The sequence below is a fragment of the Euwallacea fornicatus genome, chromosome 4 (assembly GCF_040115645.1).
Source record: "Euwallacea fornicatus isolate EFF26 chromosome 4, ASM4011564v1, whole genome shotgun sequence".
Taxonomy (NCBI): domain Eukaryota; kingdom Metazoa; phylum Arthropoda; class Insecta; order Coleoptera; family Curculionidae; genus Euwallacea; species Euwallacea fornicatus.
The window spans coordinates 1,789,320-1,811,398 of NC_089544.1; the positions used below are offsets into that span (position 1 = coordinate 1,789,320).

General features: G+C 35.6%; 6 protein-coding genes and 1 long non-coding RNA gene across 8 annotated transcripts; 4 read left to right on the forward strand and 3 right to left on the reverse strand.

The window, feature by feature from the left end:
* Window positions 1-295: 295 nt before the first annotated feature.
* On the forward strand, window positions 296-4,542 carry LOC136350903 (cGMP-dependent 3',5'-cyclic phosphodiesterase-like). The gene is made up of 10 exons (XM_066303068.1): window positions 296-1,025; window positions 1,284-1,560; window positions 1,615-1,821; window positions 1,880-2,062; window positions 2,315-2,637; window positions 2,846-3,159; window positions 3,222-3,399; window positions 3,498-3,629; window positions 3,872-4,131; window positions 4,190-4,542. Exons 1-10 carry the CDS (start codon window positions 816-818, stop codon window positions 4,386-4,388), a joined length of 2,283 nt encoding a protein of 760 aa, XP_066159165.1. The 5' UTR covers window positions 296-815; the 3' UTR covers window positions 4,389-4,542.
* Window positions 4,543-4,714: 172 nt separating this feature from the next.
* fws (four way stop) lies at window positions 4,715-8,236 on the reverse strand. The gene is made up of 12 exons (XM_066303069.1): window positions 8,071-8,236; window positions 7,704-7,954; window positions 7,307-7,469; window positions 7,094-7,254; window positions 6,802-7,035; window positions 6,528-6,745; window positions 6,333-6,476; window positions 6,140-6,273; window positions 5,822-6,010; window positions 5,574-5,763; window positions 5,186-5,505; window positions 4,715-5,023 (listed from the first exon to the last, which is right to left on the reverse strand). Exons 1-12 carry the CDS (start codon window positions 8,108-8,110, stop codon window positions 4,833-4,835), a joined length of 2,235 nt encoding a protein of 744 aa, XP_066159166.1. The 5' UTR covers window positions 8,111-8,236; the 3' UTR covers window positions 4,715-4,832.
* A 24-nt stretch (window positions 8,237-8,260) lies between these two features.
* RpII33 (RNA polymerase III subunit RpII33) lies at window positions 8,261-10,057 on the forward strand. The gene is made up of 4 exons (XM_066303105.1): window positions 8,261-8,486; window positions 8,977-9,148; window positions 9,238-9,625; window positions 9,768-10,057. Exons 1-4 carry the CDS (start codon window positions 8,401-8,403, stop codon window positions 9,947-9,949), a joined length of 828 nt encoding a protein of 275 aa, XP_066159202.1. The 5' UTR covers window positions 8,261-8,400; the 3' UTR covers window positions 9,950-10,057.
* Window positions 10,052-17,138, reverse strand: c11.1 (maestro heat like repeat family protein c11.1). 2 transcript variants are annotated; one of them, XM_066303064.1, is made up of 11 exons: window positions 16,879-17,138; window positions 16,460-16,809; window positions 15,801-15,990; window positions 15,016-15,735; window positions 14,364-14,961; window positions 12,757-14,310; window positions 12,325-12,702; window positions 11,796-12,245; window positions 11,399-11,684; window positions 11,124-11,258; window positions 10,052-11,037 (listed from the first exon to the last, which is right to left on the reverse strand). In XM_066303064.1, exons 1-11 carry the CDS (start codon window positions 16,907-16,909, stop codon window positions 10,786-10,788), a joined length of 4,944 nt encoding a protein of 1,647 aa, XP_066159161.1. In that variant the 5' UTR covers window positions 16,910-17,138; the 3' UTR covers window positions 10,052-10,785. The 2 variants fall into 2 exon arrangements, with proteins under 2 accessions (XP_066159161.1, XP_066159162.1); XM_066303065.1 differs by lacking the exon at window positions 16,879-17,138 and having other exon boundaries at window positions 16,460-16,556; window positions 16,624-16,642.
* Window positions 17,139-17,257: 119 nt separating this feature from the next.
* Window positions 17,258-18,716, forward strand: Membrin (golgi SNAP receptor complex member 2). Its single transcript, XM_066303114.1, has 2 exons — window positions 17,258-17,558; window positions 17,908-18,716. Exons 1-2 carry the CDS (start codon window positions 17,425-17,427, stop codon window positions 18,407-18,409), a joined length of 636 nt encoding a protein of 211 aa, XP_066159211.1. The 5' UTR covers window positions 17,258-17,424; the 3' UTR covers window positions 18,410-18,716.
* A 125-nt stretch (window positions 18,717-18,841) lies between these two features.
* Window positions 18,842-21,430, forward strand: LOC136350917 (serine/threonine-protein phosphatase 2A activator-like). The gene is made up of 7 exons (XM_066303098.1): window positions 18,842-19,326; window positions 19,381-19,469; window positions 19,562-19,768; window positions 19,823-20,040; window positions 20,384-20,508; window positions 20,849-21,057; window positions 21,169-21,430. The coding sequence occupies exons 1-7, from the start codon at window positions 19,287-19,289 to the stop codon at window positions 21,370-21,372; spliced, it is 1,092 nt and encodes a 363-aa protein (XP_066159195.1). The 5' UTR covers window positions 18,842-19,286; the 3' UTR covers window positions 21,373-21,430.
* On the reverse strand, window positions 21,214-21,784 carry LOC136350937 (uncharacterized). The gene is made up of 2 exons (XR_010734224.1): window positions 21,707-21,784; window positions 21,214-21,634 (listed from the first exon to the last, which is right to left on the reverse strand). It is a non-coding gene; the product is annotated as an uncharacterized lncRNA (long non-coding RNA).
* Between the last annotated feature and the right edge of the window lie 295 nt (window positions 21,785-22,079).

Genomic DNA, 22,079 nt, shown 5'->3' on the forward strand with positions numbered 1-22,079 from the left:
TCATTTTATTCCTTTCAAACCAGTCTGCTTACACCTAGCCATAGATCACAGCCGTAATGCTCCCTGCTTTGTGTTCATTATAGCTTCAACAACAAGTGGATAGAAGACTCTGCTGTAAAAACAACTCTACCCAGGCAAAAACCTAATGTTATTCGGAGCATTTAACGAACAGTTTGGTAGCGTTCGTTTCTGCTCCAAACCTTCAATGATCACCTGCTCCCGGTTCTGGTTCGCTTTGCGAACGCAAAACCGAACGCGATATCCACCCCGTGTTCGACATCAGATGTCACCTGAATTGTGACTTTTGACTGTTGAAGTCATGCATTAAATCTATATTAGAAGTTATTGTTATTGTTTATATAGCTAAAATCAATTTTTGTAAAATATTAGTACATAAACGCAAAGCAAATAAAATAAAATGTATTTCAAGTGGAACAATATAGAGATTACCTCCACATTAAGTGATATTTGTACAGTTAACGACTGTGATGTTCCTCTTCGGGTGTCAGGTACATACCGATAAGGCCGAGCCAAAAATGTTTACTCAGGAACTCAAATATTTGATTGGAGTACAGCTAATTTGGTTGAAAGGGCAGTTTATCACGTTTATGGCTTTAATTAATTTAATGCAATAATAAACCTCGTCATATAAAGCAAACTGAGCCATTCAGTAAATGATTATGTGACATCACCATGACACTTTTCATATTAAACTATCAATTTGGTTTATCTAATCTACAAGTTACTTAAATCGGATTATTAAAATTCCCTGTGATTAAAAAAAATATATCTCTAATTCCTTCATATTGCCGATCATGGCTCAACTAGAGTGTTCAGAACCAGATCCAGAATTGTTTGTTACTCCACCTTACTGCAGGAAAATTGAAGGGGACAAGCATGGTTTACCTCCAGAGGAGCTGTCTGTATCAAAAATTGAGGTTTCTAATCCTGGAAAATTATTGAAGTTAGTGGAGGATTTAATTGATAAATCCACTAAAAAACTGGAAGCAAAACTTAATAAATATGTGAGTATTGAGTTTGAGTGAATATGAATTTCCACATGGTAAAATAACCTCTATTTATTAAATTATTAATAATTTTGCAACATTTTGATAACTCCTTGTACATACTGTTTATTGAACGCTAAGCACTGTTTTAAACATCCCAATGTTGGGTAGCTTTAAAAGTTTTTATCTTGTGTTTAATTTGCATATTGAACTCTAATTTCTAGGAATACTGGAGAACTAACCTTTCATCAAATAACTTGAATCTTCTCATTCCAGCTGAAAATAGAATGTGGTGCAAAATTCGTATTCATAATAAATTTGCATAGCATTTCTGAAGAAGCTACAGTGCAGGTGATCCAAGAACAAATTCTTAATGAAGACTTAAGGGCAGTACTTTGTGAAGACATTTTCAACAAAATTCTACAATTTCAGACTAGTACTTTGACGGCCTCTAGTGCTTTGGACCCAAAAATCCAATTTCTTATTAGAGAAATTGTTCCTGATGGTACTGGGGAAGTAGTTATTGTGCCAGTTTTAGCTGGCCAACAAAAAGGTCTGTTGTAATATTAATCTGAGCAGAACAAATATCATGGAAATTTCTTTATAGTCGAGGAAGCATCATCTTATCCAGTGTACTTAATCTGTGTGGTAAACCCAACAAAGGACAGTGCATACATATCAAAATTAATCAGTGAGACCTTTAGATACTGCATGCCTTTGTTTCTCAGTACTAGAGAATGTGAAAATGAAAGGCGCCTTAAAGCAGAATGTCAAAACTTGCTTCTCGTTGCGAGAAAGCTTTTTTCACGTCTTGGTAAAATTCCTAATATGCTTGAGAAAGTGAGATTTTAAATTTTACAATTGATTTCTAGGGGATCTGAGTGATCTACTGAAGGAAATCATGTCTGAAGCGCGAAGGTTGACCAACGCAGAAAGGTGTTCCTTATTTTTATTGGACCCAGACCATATGCATCTGGTGGCCAAAGTGTTTGATGGAGTCAGCCCAGAGGAACGGAGTACTGAAGTCAGAATTGCTGCAGATCAAGGAATTGCAGGCAAAGTTCCTTATTATACTTTTCAATTTACATTCATTGCCGTTTAAACTTTTTTTCATAAAATCGTTTTGCAACAAGCGCGCGTTAAAGTGTTCCATTTCTCCCTTGGTAGGTAAATAACCATTATTGAACACTAAGTTATTAGTCCAGGGTAAATGATCACCAATTTCATTTGTGGTTTTACTCAGTATGCCTTAAAGACCATAATAATGTATCAATTCTAGTTACGAAAAGAGACTTTGTTTCATCTAGGTCATGTCGCAGCAAGCGGAGAAATACTCAATATTAAAGACGCCTACAAGCACCCTCTTTTTTACAAAGGCATGGACGAGGCTACCGGTTTCAAAACCAGAAACATCCTGTGTTTTCCCATCAGAGATGAAGACAAAATTGTCGGCGTGGCCCAACTCTGCAACAAAATCGGAGGGCATTTTGACTATTTCGATGAGCAAGTGGCCAACGCTTTTAGCATCTACTGCGGCATATCCATAATGCATAGTCTGGTTTATAAGAAAATTCAAGACGCCCAAGCCAGAAGTAGATTGTCTAATGAGCTTATGATGTACCATATGCAGGTAAGTAAATGTCCTAAAGCAGTGGTTCTCAAAGAGGTCGACAGCACACACCCACACCCCCACGAAAGGTGGAACTGACAAAAGAGCGATTTATAACTCGGCTGAAATTGAGGGGTACCACGTAACTTTCAATCGCACACATTTTCTTTGAACCACTAGAGATTTGTCGGAATTTATCTTCAATAATTGTATACGTTTTTTTTTTCAGGTGAGCACCCAAGATGTCTTAGACCTCACCATGTGCCCAACTGAACATGAAGTTCCCGTTTATTCCTTGTTCAGCTTTACTCCTCGCAAAATATTGTTGAGAGAAACCCCATGTTTCGCAATGAAAATGATGAAAGACCTAGGATTTATTGATACATTTCATATCAAAATTGACTCCTTGGCACGCTTTATATTGTATGTGAAGAAAGGATATCGAGACGTTCCTTATCATAATTGGTCACATGGTTTTTCCGTGGCTCATTTTGCTTATTTAGCTTTGAAGAATTTCCAGCTTGTAGAGAGGGGATATTTTACGTAAGCATTTAATCCATTGACTATTCTAGATACGGACTTGACATTGAATTCCATATTTTTAGGCAATTAGAAGCTTTAGCTTATTTCACGTCATGTTTGTGTCATGATATCGACCATCGAGGCACCACAAACTCTTTTCAGCAACAGTCCAACAGTGTCTTAGCTAGTTTGTATTCAAGTGAAGGATCCGTGATGGAGCGGCACCACTTGTCACAGACTATCTGCACTCTCAATACTGAAGTAAGACATGAATTTATAGCCTACTGAATTGAAACAACTAAACTAGCTGATGTATTGCCTAATCGTTTATTAATCGATATTGTTCAATTGGTCTTCAGGGATGTAACTTTCTGGAGTGTCTATCTAAGGACGATTACATCAAGTGTTTGGATCTGATCAAAGACATGATTTTGGCTACAGATCTGGCTGCGCATTATAAAATACATACTAAGCAGCTAACTATGGCGCAAGTAAGCTTACAAGGTATTTCTTAAACGTGCGCAAATTAAGATTATTAAAAGCGGATCAATAATGTTACAACAATCTCCCTTATTTTACACTATTTGAAGAGATTATCGTAGACGAGTCACAAAGTGCGTAATAATTCGGTTTTCGACCAAAAGAATAACTCTTTGTGTCGCATTAAGAAACACCCTGTGTAGGAAGATACTTATCCAAAGTTACGTTGATTCTGATGATAATTGGTTCTTAGGAAGGCTTCAATAAAACGAACTCAGAACATAGATATTACCTGGCGAGTTTATTAATGACCTGTGCCGATTTGTCGGACCAAACCAAAGACTGGACGGAAACAAAAAAAGTCGCACAGTTGATTTACGCGGAGTTTTTCGCACAGGGAGACTTGGAAAAGAAAATGGGCAGAGAGCCTGCCAATATGATGGACAGACACAAGGCCTCCATTCCAGATCATCAGTTGGAGTTTTTGACGCAGTGTTGCATAAGCATATTTAGGTAAAAAAGGCGATATTTATAAGTAACTCAGCGTGGGCAACCGTGAAATTTTTTTCAGGATACTTGCGACAATATTCCCCAACGCTAAAGTACTTGTTGACGCCATAAAACAAAATATACTCTGCTGGGAATCATCAAAGCGCATTTTTACTAAATTGTGCGTTGATGGTACAACCTCTTACGAGGTCTTGTGTAGTGACGAACTAGAAGCGGAAGTGCAAAGCACCTTAGAGAATCTCCTCGAAAGCCAGCAGTAGCATAATTAATATTAAAGGGAACTACAAAAGGACATATTCGTGCAATAAGTATGCTTAAGCTTTAAAAATCCCAAAGATTGAATTATAACATATGAAACCCAAATAGTATTACGCTAAGTTATTGTTGATTTACAATATATTCTATTGAAATATTGCTATATTGGTAATGTTGTTAGCGAGTGGAAAATATATACCGGCTTATTGCAAGTGGCATTCCTTCAATTTAATAAATGAAATAAAGTTAGTCAAAATGTCCAGAGACATGGCTAAATGATCTACATGTCGAATCACTGTAGCTCATGTCTTTAAAAGATTAAAAATCCAGCTTTGATGTCTTGCAAAACCTTTAATTTTTGAACTGTTACCTTTCACCGGTGTACAGCAAGTACTAGCGATGGGAAGCTCCTCCAAGAACAAGCCATATTTCTTTCATAATTTAAACTATTATTGTGATAATTCCTTGACGGCTACTTCTAGCAGTTTCGAAATAAGAGGGTAAACTGGGTCGTAGTTGGTGGAATTCATAAGTCTCACTATGCTCTCGTACTTTTGTATTGCACCCGCTACCAAGTCGATTCTCTCTGCTTCATTTGGATGTTCATCAAGCCAAACAGACAGTTTTGGTAACGACCAGCCTAAAAAAAACAAAGAGGGATGGTTTGTTGAATTATTTAATTTGGTCTTGAAGATTTCGATCCTGTCGAATAGGACACTCACCTTGAAATATATTTTTTATTTAAATTCGTCTTTATAATTCTTAAAAATTATTGACTTTGCCAAAAATGAATGTAACCTGCCTGTATTTTGATGGGGACTCGCCAAATCGTGGCCAGCAAACGAGAACAGCATCAGTAAAATTGTACTGTGAGGAACCGAGCTCCCCAATGCCTGTCCTGTGACTATTTCCTCAGGCGTCTGGACTATTAACGAAGCCATGGATTTTAGCAACCTATAAGGTCGACCCAGGGTAGCTAATTGCGGGGAAATGATTTTTAAATTGTCTTCCATTTGCTGATAATCGACTTGCAAACGTAGACGGCCGCCCTGTGAAATTGGCCTTAAAATTGAAGAGTGGCGGACCAGAAGTTCGATGCATCTTAAGGCTATTTCGTTGCACCTATAAAAAAAGAATTGTCCTTTAATTCTTTGATCACGCCTTGTTTTTTTTTTCAATATCATTCTTACTTTTCCGAGAGAACTTCTTTGTTCTGAAACCCGCTTAAATACGTGTTGTAAACCCTATTGATGAACTGGACCAACTCTTTCATGTAAGGGCTGCAAGAGACATTCTTATTTACAGAAACTGGCAGTTTTGTCCAGTCCGGCTCCACGTGCATTGTAATTATAATTGTTTCTATCACCGAATTTATTGACACTATAAATTAAATTCAGAATATTAGAAGAAATTGATATTCAATTGGAGGCCATCTTACCTATAAGTGGGTGGATAATGGCCCCAGTCAGATTATTGAGGCTGTTTAAACTCTCATCAACTATATTGATAATGGATTCCGATAAACTTTCCTTCATATTGTTCAGCATTCTTCGAATTTGAGTTTGCAAGTAATAAAGGGCGTTTGCATATTGCACGTTTTTTTGTTGTCCAGCATTTGGTGCTCCGGCTGAAAAAACAGCAATATGAAGTAGGTAGTGCTAAACTAGTTGTCTCGTAAAAAAATAGCGAATTATTCTAGTAGACGTAGAAATCAAGAAGCGGGGTTTGCACGTACAAATGTCTTCTTTGATATTACCTAAAACTTGTGCAGCCTCGGGACCAGTGCTAATTTGCTGTTCAGTTTTCACGGCGAACATTTTGACGCATTTTCCCACGTTTTTTGCCACTTGTTCATTCAAGTTCTCTTCCACCAAGGCCATACTTAATTCGCTACGGACAAATACCCACCTAATACTATTCATTAATGTGGTATTTATAGGCATTCTCACCTTGTAAGCACCCGTATTAACGAGTCAATTTCATCATGACTTGGAACATTATTCTCTAGTCGGAACATACACTGAACAGGGTCTAGTATTTTAGTAAGGGAACTGGACAAATAAGAATTTTCCAATTTCTTCAAAACGCCACGGCTATAAATTAAATTTAAGGAACATCCTTGAGTAAAAAAGAAAAAAGCTCACTCAAATTGAAAATGGTCAAAATTAAGTTTTTTCACTATTTCATAATAGTTTTTCAACAGTTTTGGGTAGTCTTCCTCCAAGGTCTGCACCACAGCCAAGGTAGACTGATTTATGACATCTTGAATCAAGGTCCCAAGCTGAGACCAGAATTGGGCCGCCAAATTTTTATCAATGTTTTGGATATGAAGGTCATTTAAAATAGTTTGCAGGAATTTTATCTAGAAAGTGCTATTACATAGCTTCAAATCTTTCAGAGTTCACAGGAAAGTTGTACTTGTTTGCAAATTGCATAAATATCCTCAGAAAAGCTCCTTTCAAGTTCAGTCCAAATTTTTGCTCTAAAACCCTGAGATGAGGAAAGCTGAACTCGACCTGGACCTCCTTTTGACTTATTAGGCACAACATTACTGGTCTCAAATGCCAGTTTTAAAGCCTCTCGACACTCATCCAAGTTCTGTTTCACTAAATTTTCTATAGTTGGTTTTATTAAACCTAAGTTGAGGAATATCTGAAAACACCTCTTATGCACAACACTGCATCAGGAGAAATATATATGGATCATTTACTTGTAGTGCCATGGAAGTCTGAATCACATTCTCATTAACAATCCCTTGATTTAAAGACCCAGTGGCAAGTTTAACCACTTTCTGTTGCTGAATCCTGATATTCCTTAATTCCGTCGTAACCGCGTCGATGTCAATTAATTCAGAATCCGCAGCAAGCTGCTCTTAAATCGAAGGAAGTGAGTATGCTACAAAACACGTCTATTCCTATAGTACCTAACTCCTGCAACAAGGCCGCTTTTTGGATGGGGTCGTTGGTGTTCGACAGCCTTTTGCTGAGCTGCTGCACTCGACTAACTTGCCTAAGAATATGGCTTGCTCTATGAAGACGACGCAGCACTTTTGTGTGTGTTTCTAGTTGCTCATATGGCACTGTTATCTAACAATATAAAAATTGATGTTTCTTGGGTGTTTTGGGCAAGTTTGAATATAATATGTACTTATAAAACCAACATTGCAGTGGTTTATAAATGGATATTCAAACTCGCAAGTAACAATGTGCCAAATCCAACTTTATGGATGTAAATCGGCCCATTAAGCAACGTTACAAATATATCACCAACATTCAGGGCACTGAGCCCAAGCCTGAGTTCTATCAATGTAATGAACTCACTTGCACTTTTAGTCTTTCAGCATTTGCAAACAAATTTTGAATGTGGCTGTTCATAGTATTTAAAACGTCTTCCAACTTGTTAGCATGGCTGGCCTGTTGCAGTAAATCATGGTGGTTTTCCAGAACCTGCTTTTGGAGTTCCTTGTTCAACACTTCGATTCCCTCTCCTAACTTCTTAATTTGCTCAGTGAATGCTAAGGATTGGGTGAGCAGGGTTTTGGAATTGTTTGAAAGGTAGGTCTGGAAGAATTCTAGAAGACAAAAATACCGAATGTTTAATTGAGGGGATTATTTAGTGATATTAGCTATTGTGAAAAATGTTTAAATCAATGAGAAGTGGGAACTAAAGGAATTTTAGGATATTTACCATCGTTCTCAATCTGAGTAATAAGTTCTTGATTTTCCATAACTTTTTCTTCTATATATTTTATTTTCCTGCTAATCTTGAATATATAAAAAAAATTATTATTTAAATTGTTTACGTTTGATCATGGGCCATCGTAGCGGCCACCCATTTTGACGGATCAATTGACATTGATCAGTGGGATCAAAAGTGAGGTTAGGAATCTAAGTTTGTTTGGTTTGTGGTTTCTTGTGTGTTTATTATCATATTTTTACTTTATTTCGCATTTTAATATATCACAGTTGCTGTTAATTGAATTCAATAGTTTTGTAAACAAGTAGAAAGAGCAGAAAAATGCCCTACGCCAATCAACCCGCCGTTCACATTACTGATCTCACAGATGAAAATGTAAAATTCTACATCGAAGACACTGATTTAAGGTATTTCACTTTTTATTCCACAAATAAGAGAATCAAAGACCTAGACCTTGTTTTTCTCTTATTCTCTTTTTATATTTCTACTCCACATTCCATTGCTCAGATAAAAATTTACAGCATAAACTATTTGATTAAATTATTGCTTTACTCAATAATTTTTGTTAAAACACTTACAGGGGCTCTGTTTGATTATTGTAAATATTAGGGCAGATGAGGAGTGTTTCCTCAGCCTGTTCCGCAAAATATGAAACACTCATTCATCTGTATGGTCTATTGGGTTTGTACAGGGCGTCTGTTAAAGTAAGAGCCTGGTCGCATCAAAGGATTAGAGATAGTCAAAAAGAAAAGAAGAACATTTCATATAAATACTTTCAAAAATACAAAGAGTCTCAGAAAACTATTGCATTCCTAAATTAGGTGTTTTTAAATCCAATGCCAAATATGTTATTGTCACTTTTTTCTGTGGCCTCAATCAACTAGTGAATAATTTCAGTGTTGCCAACAGTATTAGACGAGTTTTAATTGCCGAAACTCCCACTTTAGCCATAGATTGGGTGAAACTCGAGGCAAACTCCACAGTATTGAGTGACGAGTTTTTGGCTCACAGAATAGGACTTATTCCCCTTATTTCTGATGATGTAGTTCAACGTTTGCAATATCCTCGAGTGAGTACAGAAAAATGTTATGTTCCAAGAAGATTTAATATTTATTTGTCTGAGTCCCTAAAGTCCCTGCACAGTCATGTTTATTGTAGGATTGTATTTGCACAGACTTTTGTCAAGAATGCAGCGTGGAATTCACCTTGGATGTAAAATGCACAGATGATCAAACTCGGCACGTCACCACTGCTGATCTTAAATCAAGTGATCCTAGAGTGATACCAGCAACTTCCAAGCACAGAGATGACGATTCTGCTGAATATGGGGAAACTGATGAAATTTTAATAGTTAAACTGCGAAAGGGGCAGGAATTGAAAGTGCGAGCTTATGCAAAGAAAGGATTTGGCAAGGAGCATGCCAAATGGAACCCTACTTGTGGAGTTGCCTTCGAATATGATCCTGATAATGCCATGAGACACACGTTGTATCCAAAACCTGATGAGTGGCCTAAAAGTGAATATAGCGAATTGGATGATGATCAATGTAAGAGTGAATAAAAGTAATATTTTCTCCTACAAGAGCCAAATTAGTGTTATTGTTCAGGTTAATTGCAAAGAAAAGTTTTCACAAAGCTAATACTAAATCTCTTTAGAATGTATCTACTTTCTTATTTCAAATATTGTAGATGAAGCTTCATACAACTGGGAATTGAAACCAAACAAATTTTTCTTTAACGTTGAGGCTGCTGGTCAATTAAGACCTGAAAACATTGTCATAATGGGAGTGGCAATGCTCAAAGAGAAATTATCCAACTTACAGACTCAACTTAGTCAGGAACTACAGAATGACGCCTTGACTATTGCCTAAGACAGTAGTGTTAGGAAGTTTGATCTATAGTTATTTCTACTGTAACCCATTAGGAAATAATATGTGTGGCAGATGTGCTTTTTTAAATAAAATGAAGTGATATAAGAATTCTTGTGTTTAATTCCTCTAGTAATACCACTTTACTGACTACATGTGCGATTGCAAAATAATAATCAACTCAAAGATAAGGGTGCCTTAGATAACTTTTTAAGGGGGGAGCCTAAACTCTTTCCAAAATATAGTCTCCCAGGAGTCAAAACAATAGATCTCTAAAGCTATTAATTATGATATCACATGATCTACCTTCTCCAAGCTATACAGTCTGCAAACCGCTAATGTAGACCCTCGATCGCCAGATGTGACCTAATCGTTTTTTGTTGCCCGAACGTCAGGCTCTTGCTACAGGTAAAGACAGAATGGTTATAATATATGCTATACTTTTTAATATATATAATTGCAGCGCAATTTGCATAATATGTTTCTTTTTAAGTATTAAAAATACCTACATTGAAAACAATAAGAACAGCCATAAAATAGAACCTGGGAACTTTAAAACAATCAAAATCTATACAAAAATCAAACCTAAAATAAAACTACATATTTTATATGTCTATAAATAATAACATTAAAACAATTCTCCCTTTCTTCCTCAAATTACAACATGATGGATGAACTAATAATGAGACAAAAATTTACAGTTAAATCCAATGATAAAAATACTGATTTTTCTTAGTTTAATGAAAATAATAAAGGTTTCAATTTAAGAACGAATGCAATATATCGCTATAAAAAAGCTTCATGAGGTAATTTCGTCTCCTATCTCTAATCTCGTCAGTCTAATTAATGAAAAGATACGAAATCGCTTGACTAGCCTTAACTCTAACTTCTTCAGAGTCATCTTGTAATAATCTAATTAGCTTATCACAGACTGTATCTAATGATACTTTAGGTTTATTCTCCACAGATAATTCCGAATACAACAAACCGGTAACTAGAGCTGCATTACTTCTAATGGGGATCCACGGACTTTTTAGATAAGATACACTCGTCATAACAAATAAATAAAACAAGTCCTGAAGATCGTTAGACTGAAAATTAAAAAAAAATGTCTATAAATCCAACAGAGTTGCATTGAAAGGCCCAACAATTTACACGATTTAACAGAAAAACTTACCATCCGCTTAATTAAATCTTTAATGAAATCGGCGTAATGAAGGTTGGCTTCATCAATTAAATGATCCTGGATCATGTTATTTACTTCAGTACTTTCTAAATGGGGCCCAATTTTTCTCAATGTATATTTACATGCCTGAAAAGCAAAAAAATAAATAAAAAGCCTTTACAATGGAGTTTCCTTGTGGAACTTTAAAATCCATATTTTTGTCAGAACTATCCGATTCAATTTAAGTGTACGTTCACTTAAATATTTTATGCATTTTCTCCACTGACCTTAACAACATAAATATCTGGATCGCACAAGTGAAGCAGTAACGTGATTAGGTTTCCTTGCGTTTGCTCTTTAAACGCCTCTAAATTTGTTTCTGGAGTGAGAGAACTTGCCAAATCGCCTAATAACTGCAGCGAGGCACGCCTCAGCTGGCAATCCTCTTGTTCAAACAACAGTTTTATTCTAACTGCTGCAGTCACTTGGAAAGAATGGAATTTATATCCTTCGAGGGCATTCAAAAGCTTGGAGAATGTAAGAAGGGATTCGAGAATTAGTTCGGTTTCGCTTCTGGAAGAAATATGAACGCAATAATGTATAAAACCAGGAGTTAGAATAGTTCTATTTATGTGATGACAGAATGGCGAATGTATATGAAAATAACAGGATAATGACACTTACCCTATATTATTATAGTCCAGACTGTTCATTAGTACTCCAAGAATTTGATTGCAATACCGCGACACTAGCTCCCTACTCAAATTCTCAGCTGCATACCCTAAACCTTCCAGCCCAATTTTTCGTACGGTGCAACTCTGATCTCCCTGTGCATCCATTATCATTTCCAAAAGATTTTCTATCAAGACCGTTTGTTCTTTCTGGTTGCCTTGTTTCAGCAGGTACGTGAAAAATGCCACTACTGCGATTTTTTGCGGTTCCAAGTCCGACCTTATGAAAGGACCGAGACACGCCACAATCCAAGACAAAGATTGGGGCACATCTGAACAAATGTTGTTAGTCAAGGTCTCCACTACTTTTAAAAATATGGTTCGGTCTTCAGTTGAGTCAAAAGTGTTGAAACAAAGAAGGTTTGTTGCCATGTTCGTAAATTCGCAACAGGTTAAAAAAAGTCTAAAACCATTATTTTAATGCATTTTAAATATGCACGAATGCAGTAAAATAACTATTTATATAACTATTTTTGCCTCACCTAAACGTATCAAAAGCAACTTTGGCAGGATTCAATTTGTACGCATCCCTGTTGAGGATAAGTCCATATTTCTCTTTCTTATCGCTCAAACTTTTGACTGCCGGGGCGGAGCACCCAATATAAGATGCTAAACATATTAAAAGTAATGAGAAAAACTCAGAAAATTGAGCTGTACAAATCTCTTTGAGCTGGGAGTTTTTTAGCAGCTCGTGTAAGGCACATACTGCTTGAAGAGGCGACAGAGTCGCAACTTTAATGTCACTGTTTCCTTGTGGTTCATACAAAGGGGTTGTTTTCATCAATTTCTTAATATGGTCTAAAAGGTCTAGCACGAGAGTATGGTCATTAGATAACATTGCCCAACAATCACATATAGAACTGCAAAAATTTAACTAAATAAGGTTTAAATCCTTGAAGTGATTTGATAAATACCTTTCGTAAGGCAGAGGTTGCATTAGTAAAATTCCCCCGACAATGCGGGAATGGTGACTGGCAAAACTAGACAAAGCCCTCAGAGTTGATGACTTAGTCCTGGGACATTGAATTTTATCCAATTGTGCCACGATAGCTTCAGTCACATGAGCTACGTGATTCTGTATACCATTTCCCTTATTTTTTAAAATAATATTGAGCACAACACTTGTGCCATTCGAGCTGGAAGGCTCACAGTCTAACAAAGATTCTATTAGTCCATCTATAAGGTGGATAACTTGGAATTGTGGAAGATCCACTGATATAATGTGGGCCAAATCGGATGTTAAGTTGAAAAGTAGCTTTGGGTCTTCCGATTCGATATTCTGCTGAACGTTACGCATGCTGTTTTTCAAGACTTTGTCGTGGTCTCGCATGTGTCCCTCGTATCGGCCAGCTATGCAGAGGACGAGGTAAATACAATCAACTGCAACTTTTCTAATATTCTTAACAGGATCTGTGCACCTAGGAACGATCTTCGACAGTAATCTTCCGGTTTGGCTGAAAGTACTGGGAAGATCATGCGCAAAGCGCATATTATCTAAGTAAGTTTGGAGCACCAGCCTTAAAGTCTCGATTGCAGGCAATCTCTGTTCCGGCTTTTTTTTAGCCAACCATACTTCTAGAAGGGTTACAATCTCATCCAAAGTAGAAGGCGATAAATCTTGCACGATTAGTTCTTGTATCAATTGATTTAGTTCTGTAAAACTTCTTGTTACACACGGTACCAGCTTAAGGTCTCCGAAGAAGTTGTCTGAATTATTAGTAGTTATTTTGCAATAAATCGATGAGGCGTTGTAAATGTTGTCAAAGAAAACCTTGACAAGTTTGATTCTCTGATGGGACTCTAGTGCAAGAGGCAGTTTGATTAGCGCGGTCATAGCGGAAATAATAATGGGAAACAGTTCTATGTAATCAGGGCCGCTGTGTAATTGCATCTGCTCGAACACTACATCTATAACTTTATCTCTTTCGGCCAATTTTACGTGCAAAGTGTTGCGGTTCGGGTGCATGGCATCGGCAATACTTTGAATGGCACGTAGACACACTCTCTTTGTGGCAAACTCCTTGGAGTTTGCCAATTCATTCAAAACAAATTCCAAAACTTCACTTTCGATAACCCTTAACAGATGCTCGCTCGGAGCTTCATTACATACTTCCGCATAACTATAAACTATCACATAACGCAACCTTTCAATTCCCAGCTCATGTGTATGATTTTTCATAAATGAAAAAAATTTTGAAGCTTTTTTTGAAATTATTTCTTTCCTGATGTGCGCTAATTTTTCTAAAACCAAGCGCAAATGGATACGAGAGACGATGCCTACAGCTTCCGCGCAGGCATGGAGTTCTGAATAGTCTGTAAATCGAACGTTTACTAATAGACTATCTAACGTGTGCATTACCATCTCTTTCGTCTTGAGATAACAGAGAATAACAGCAATGAATTTAAGAAGAAATCGTTTTTCTGTTAATTTAATTTGAACCTCGTTTTTGTCGTATATTGAACCATTCCTGGAATAAAACATTCATATGATATTGTACTTGAAAGTTAAATTAGAGCTTGCCTGGTGTTATTATAGAGTTCTAACTGACTTTGAGCTTTCGACAGAAGAACCTCATTAAAAGCTCCATTATTCACATTTTCCAACAGGAAATTAATGAAATCAAACAACTGATCGTGCCACTCAACGGAATTAAATCCATCGTAGTTTTGATCCAAATATTTTGATAACTGCGGTAGTTTACCATCCCAAACAGTTTTATACAAAGATGTATCACACGGAGCAATGTTCCTTAGAAAGTTTAAAATAAAAGTCCCTCTCAATGAAGGCCAAGGGTTGGACAAAAGTACCATACATCTAACAAAAGCAGCTTCGCTGCTATGCGCGGGGTCTTTCTTAGAAGCTAAATAAGTTAAACACCGCAATAAAATTACAATGGCATCGTCATATGCAGTGCTTAAAAAGCATTGTAGCAGTAAATGCCATAAGATGCTTTCCAATTCAGGCACTGTAGTTGTCAAAACATACAGGGCGTTATCTGAAGAGGTTTGTATTTCCTGAAGTTCTCCGAGAGGAACGTCTGCATTTTTGGGAAGCGATTGCCTGCAGCACATTTTCAAGATGAATTCCAAATAAAGCTCTGCGCCATCTGGGTTCAGATCTGCAAAAAATTATATTCGACGGCAAATTTATATTTAATATAGTTTTGTCCTACCTTTATTGATGAGAACCCTCTTGTGTGCCAAAGCAACAATAATCTTAACCAAAACTTTCCTTGTCTTCAAATTAGATCCAGTTAACATATCATTTATATGCCTCAATATGTCCTTTATCCTTCTATGTATTGTCTGTTTTGCACTATACGCAATCAGATGCGTAATCACTATCAATCCTTTTAATTTATCTCTTTCGTTGTTGTTTTTCAAAAGAATCAAAAGTTTATCGATTGTGGTATCAGTAAAATAAATCGCAATACATTCATAGCATCTCAAAACCTCCGAATGACACCGCGCTGAATCTGGCTGAGCATAATCGGGGTTCAGACATACCAAGTCCGATAATTGGTTTAAGATATTTGAAAGTAGCGGTTCCAATAACATGCCGTTGACGCTTGCAGCTTTTGTTAAAACCGCATACAGGCACTTGGTGATAATGTAGGGATTTATATTTCTTTTATATAAACCCAGTAAGAGTGGAATTATTTTTGGTATTTGTTGAGATACTTTATCAATGGGCAATATTACAAAAATTGCTGATAATGCCTCTAGCACAGCCTCAACAACTTTAGACTCTTTAGATTGAAGCCACGATGAAAACAGCACGTCATAAGCCATTCCTAATTCTGTTTTGAATGATTCTGTTGTAATTGTGGGGTCAGGTGTTTGGTCAAGATTTGATACGTATTCTACTAAGCTTTCACAGAAGTTTTGTAAGGCTGCAAGTGGAAGAAGTGACTAAATTTTCTATCTTAATCATTTACAATCATAATCACAAGATTACCAAAGGCAAATGCTTGCTTCAAGTGATCTGTTCTCAATCCTCCCAACAGAGGCAACATGATATTTAATATATCTTTGAGATATGGAATTACCCCATAAGCGTTGGTACCTGCCAATTCTCCCATAGTATGTGGAATTGTATAATGTGGAATAACTCCAGCTTGCAGGTTCTTTAGCAGAGCATCCGTTACCTTAATGATTATTGATAAATGATTAGTGGGAATAATCAAACAACTAATTTATGCTTATGGGTGCAATAACCAAGGAGGGTTTAACAAATTCCTTCAGAGATCCTTCAAAAATGCTCTATATATCAAAAAGGAAAGATGTTAGTAATTATATTGAAAATTAGACTCCCTATATACAATAAGGTTCCTATTTATTTGCTATTTTTCCTAGCCTTACCAAGAAGATGTCACTTTATGCAATGTATATGTATTGTTATTATATATGTTTGTATATTAATCATGCTTAACTGATCAGTTTTTAAAATGCAATTGTACGACTGGGTTTTAATGTGCTGTAAAAACTATTAAATTAGAAGAAACATTCATTTTGTGACCAGCCAATTCTAAGGGATATGTCTGCTTTGTCTGTGACTCAGTGCTAATTTTTAAAAATCAAGTTCCAAATAAGAATTTTGAACACATTGAGACTTACCTGTAAATAATGCAATCTACCCAAAGCAACTAAAACATTAGAAGCAGGCATTTGCACACCAGGCTCATAAGAACTGTACTCAGTCATTATTTTTAAGCTAAATTCGATGGTATTAATAATAGTATCACCATCAATATTCACAATATGTTCTTTGCAAACTTTACTCATTAATCCTAGTATGTGTCCCAAGTGTTCATTGGTCGGCTTAGGAGTTTTCGCGCAAAAATCTGAACAAGATATCAGGACCTGATTAGGGTGCTTCTCTGCCAACTTCAATAAGGAGCTAGATGCTGCTTCAAAAACTAAATGACTCTTGTCTGCTAAGGAATCGACTAGAACCCCAATTGCAACTGCAGAGCAGAGAATAATTTATGATTCAATAAGAATTGCAGAGCTTTTTGGATAAGAGTTGAGTTTACCTTGCAACTGAGTTTCTGCACCAGACTTCATTTTCCTAGTTGCAGATCTAAATGAAGCTCGAAGTTTTAGTTATTAACGTGCACTTTTACGGCCTTTTTTAGCGCGTGTAATATTCGTAACTTAGAAACACGCTTCAACTGGAATGAATTAAATATTTAACTGAATAGAAAAATTCTTTTATCACGAAAACAAACAAAAGTTTTATCTTATTTTATAATGAATATTAATTTCTTTCGTTTTTCAACTATTTTTTTCATTTCTTATTCAGCTAATCGTTTCTGCTAGTGTTATCTTTGTTATTTTAATGGGAAGATAAAGACAAAACATAATCTGAGCCTATGCAAAAACCTAATCATAAACTCAGGTTTCTAACCTCACAATTTATTTGTATCTGTTGTTTTTGTCAAGTTGGATACACGTAATCAAAATCAAATTCTCCAAATCTTTATTAATTAATTATTTATTATTTAATAATTATAAAACAGTTTTATCATAAAGTGTAGATAACATTAGGTTCACTGCAATTAGAGTAAATTTACGGCGATATGGAAGAGCTGTACCATCAAACCAACAAGTTAATACAACAAACCCAGCAAAGGTTTAAAGTTTTGGAAGGAAATGTGTCCAATGCCTTAGATGTTGAGGCTGAAATAAATGAAAATATAAAGCAAATTCAGAGGTGAGCCGTTAAAAATATCTGCTAAACTTACTTGCTCATCATAAATCTGTAGAACTGATGGTTTCATGCCAACATTTGAGTAAACTCACGCTCAAATCAACGCGAAACTTATATGAGTGATTGGCAATTACTAAATTTTTAGGTTTTCTTAGAGCTGTTTTAGTATGAAATGAGTTTTATAATGTGTTCATTTATTTAATATTCACAAATCATTTGGAATATCTAATGTGCCATTTATTTGATGCCCACAGTTTTGATACAGTTATGTTCAGAGGCAACTGCTCACCTGAACTAATTTAAGGATTTAAATTAAATATTTAAACTTTAACCGAATCTTTTTGCCTTCTAGCAACTGTGAAAGACTTGATTTGTATGTCTACAAATTACCAATAGACCACAGACAAAATGTGAAAATGCGAAGCGACCAACTAAAGTATGATAATCGCCACCTTCAAGCAGCATTGGAAGCAGCAAAGCAAAAGCGGATTCGACGAGAAAGCGCGGCAAATGAGCGAGAGCAGTTGCTGAACAGACGATTCGCACCAAATCCAGATTTGACAACAATTAATATGGACTATTCAATACAACATCACGGATCCCTGCAGAATGCCAATCAAGGTGTTGACGAGATGATTTATACTGGAGTAAATACTTTAGAATCTTTAAGATCACAAAGATCAGTTCTCAAACAAGCCCACAAAAAGATTATGGACATGGCAAATACTTTAGGTTTGAGCAATCATACCATGAGGCTGATTGAGAAAAGGGTTTCTGAAGATAAAGGTGTTTTTATAGCTGGTGTTGTGGTAACCTTTATTGTTATAATTTTAGTTATAATTTATTTAACTTAATATTAGTTGTATAGAATGTCATTTTTAATGATTTGGCCAGGTATGTCGCTTGGAAACGGCAAACAAGGCAAAGAAAAACAAACAACGCTTACTTTCTTGACGTTTTGGCGGAGCAATTTTACATAGAAAGGGAGTTTCAAAACACAGATTTTATTAATTTCCTTATGTCTACCACGCTAAGACTGCAACGACTGTTCTGTTAACTCTTTAATAATAGTTATGGTATCTTGTGAAGTCATAAAATTTGAGACTCCTTGTACACATTGTATTCCTTATTTATATACATTTTGGCAATTTTTTATCTAGACGTTTTGTTTATTTGATTTATTACCAAAATATTATATATGTTTTTTTTAAGTCTGTGCACAAAGCGATGTAAAGCACCAGTGGCTATTATAAATTGGGTGTGTTACAGGGTGCGAAAACGACGAGAAAACCGTTCTAATGTTTCCATTTAATTGTGCGATAAAGAGAAGATATGACAGCGTTCTTGTGAAAGCATTCGGGCTTTTCACTTCTTAGATTCATTTTGAGTTTATTTTAACGCAGTTGGATAATTTATGGGGACGGATGTTTATAGATGTGGAGGGGGTTCCTAATGGCACACTTACACTAGGTGTTCATCGATCAGCGCGACACCAGAATTGAAAGACGTTTACGTCAAATAAGTCATTGTTAAATGTCAGTTTTTAATTTTAACATTCGGATTTAAATTTCTAAGGATTGTTATTGTGATTTGAATTGTTTATTTTATATTATGATTAATTATTATTAGCATAGAAATTCTAAAAAAATCCTCATAATATTAATACTAAATAAATTAGCTTTTTTGTATATTATAATTTCGATATATTGTTTATTGCTCTAGTCTGCTAGAATGGCATCTCTACCTCATCACTCAAAATCTCTAGCTCTAAGTGTGTACATTATTTCTTTTAAAGATATTTCATAAAATTACGTTAAAATTGTAGTTACCGAAGATCATGCTTTCATAACTCCAGCAAAACTGGTGAAAACCATGGACGATATGCAAAAATGGGAAAAATCTGAAGCATACTTTGTAAGTTCGGACAGTCCTAGTTTGTATGATATTTCTCCATTTAAGGACTTTGAGGTGTAAGACATGAAATCGCATTAATAATACTTTCATAGGAGTATCTGGGATTTCTATTCGCCATAAATGACTCTATTAAAGCTGTCAGCAACACCAAAGGGAGTGAAAAGGCTTCACTGAACATTAACAAATTTGTGTCTATGTTAGATACACTTAGTCAGTGGGTGGATGAAATTCCCCCTGTACAGCAACCTCAGAGGTTTGGAAATGCTAGTTTTAAAATTTGGTATGGGCGTTTGAAAGAAGTAAATCTTATTAATTCTTACAAAGATTGCCAGTTTCTTGGTTATGTATTTTAGCAAGCTATAGAGCTGTTAAAAGGAGTACTTCCATCAGAACTTTATCGAGCAATCCCAGAAATATCTGTATATTTAGAGGAAGGGTTTGGCAATGCCACAAGAATCGATTACGGTACTGGGCATGAACTGTCATTTATAATGTTTTTGTGCTCATTGTATAAAATTGGATATTTGATTGAGACAGATTTTTCTGCCACAGCCTGTAAAGTTTTTGTACGGTAAGTTGTTAAGTATGGCTATGGGCATACACACTTATTTGATTTTATATATTATTTATATTAAATATAATACAACCTTAATAATCCAGACCTTTACTTATACCTCGTCTCTAGACCTTTTAGGTACCCAAACTTACCTTTTCTCCATTATGTATAGTGTAGTCTCAAATTTTAATATTTTGTTAATCTCAATCTTCTTTTTATTTATATATAAATAGAATTAGTTAATCTATTTTCGTATGCTATTGTGATAGAGAATTTTGGAGTTATACCACATTCCAATTTTTCCCATTTTAAAGGAAATTTTAATGCTTTAATAAAATGCCTTTCATTTATTACTAAGGTACTTAAATTTGGTAAGAAAGCTACAACAAACATACAGGATGGAGCCAGCAGGTAGTCATGGAGTGTGGAGCTTAGATGATTATCAGTTTGTACCTTTCATATGGGGCAGTTCTCAGCTGATGGGTAAGTTTAAGAAGAAAGATAATTATATCAATCTTTTGCACCTAGATCCCGTAGATATGTATCAAAGATAAAAAAATTAGATGAATGTCTCTAATGCTCTAAATATTGACTTTAATTATTCTATAAAATTAAAGTCCCTATTCACTCTGCCTTTCCCCTATTTGTACCAAAAACTTTAGAATAGAAATTTTGCGCTTTTCTGTAATGGACATTTTTGTAAAAGTGCAATAAGATCCTTTTCATTGGTGGTCGTACGTAAAAGTAAAAAGTTTTGTAATTTTCTCACTTTTTTTGAGTAAAAATACAAAATACTTAAAATAGTTGTGGCACTTATTTATAGCGCATCCAAAGATTGAACCACCCATGTTTTTAAAGCCAGACATAGTCCATACATTCTCAGACGACTACATGTTCTTGAGCTGTATAAAATACATAAACCAAGTAAAGACTGGCCCATTTGCTGAGCATTCAAATCAACTCTGGAGCATTAGTGCAGTGTCCAGCTGGTCAAAAATCAATTCAGGATTGATTAAAATGTATAAAGCTGAAGTAAGTAGGTTGTTTATTTATGTAAATATTCATGAGAGTGATAATGGAAATTGTAATTTGTTCGTTGAACGAAAGACCGGCATTAGATGTTCCCATTATTCTTGGTTTCAGGTGTTGTCAAAGTTCCCCTTAGTTCAGCACATAGTATTCGGTTCCTTGTTTACTCTTCAACCGGCAGAACGTGCTGCAAGTATCCGTAGGCCCAGATTAGCCGATTACGGAGGTGCAGCCCCTGCAAGCTTTAAGGCACCTGTTCAACCAGAAAAGGACTCTAAAGAGTCTCATACTGTGTCAGAAAATACTGTTACCTCTTAGATTATTTTTCTTTACTTTTATACATTTATAACCAATAGTATAAAGCAGCTGTGATTTATGAAGATTTCATTATTTGCCACCCTTTGTGCAACATTAAGATAAATTATTATTTGTGAATATAATTATTCACTTAGAGTTGCTTACTTGTGATTTTTGTCACTTATGGAAAAGGCTGAGAGTTAACGCTTTGCCTCTTGGCTTGGAACGAATATACGATAATTTCAAGGGGAATGCGTAGATTAATAGTACCGGCATGTTTGCTCTGCTAAGACAAAGGTTTGAAGTTGAAAATTGTGTGTTTGAGTCTACATAGATAGACGCATTAACTATTTACATAAATCTAAAGGCCGCTAGATCAATGTACTGGTAACTTTACTTGAAAAATAATTTCCAATGAAAGCGATATATCAACTGATACTGTACCCATTTTTATCGGCTCAAATACTTTGTACGTAGTATCTTTAATTACCCGGTTTTAGGGGAACCACCCAGTTTTCGAGTAATTACCTAGTTTTAATTACAGTTAATTACCTTGATATTGATGACATTGATTGTACAATGACTGCGCCAAGTATGGTATAATGCTAATTACGTTACATGTTCCGATAATGTGGCATTTGTTTTTAGTGGCTTAGAAACCCCCTTTTATCTACAATTCCATGCCATCAGAATGAAGTATCTATCATATATCGAAACTTAAATAAATA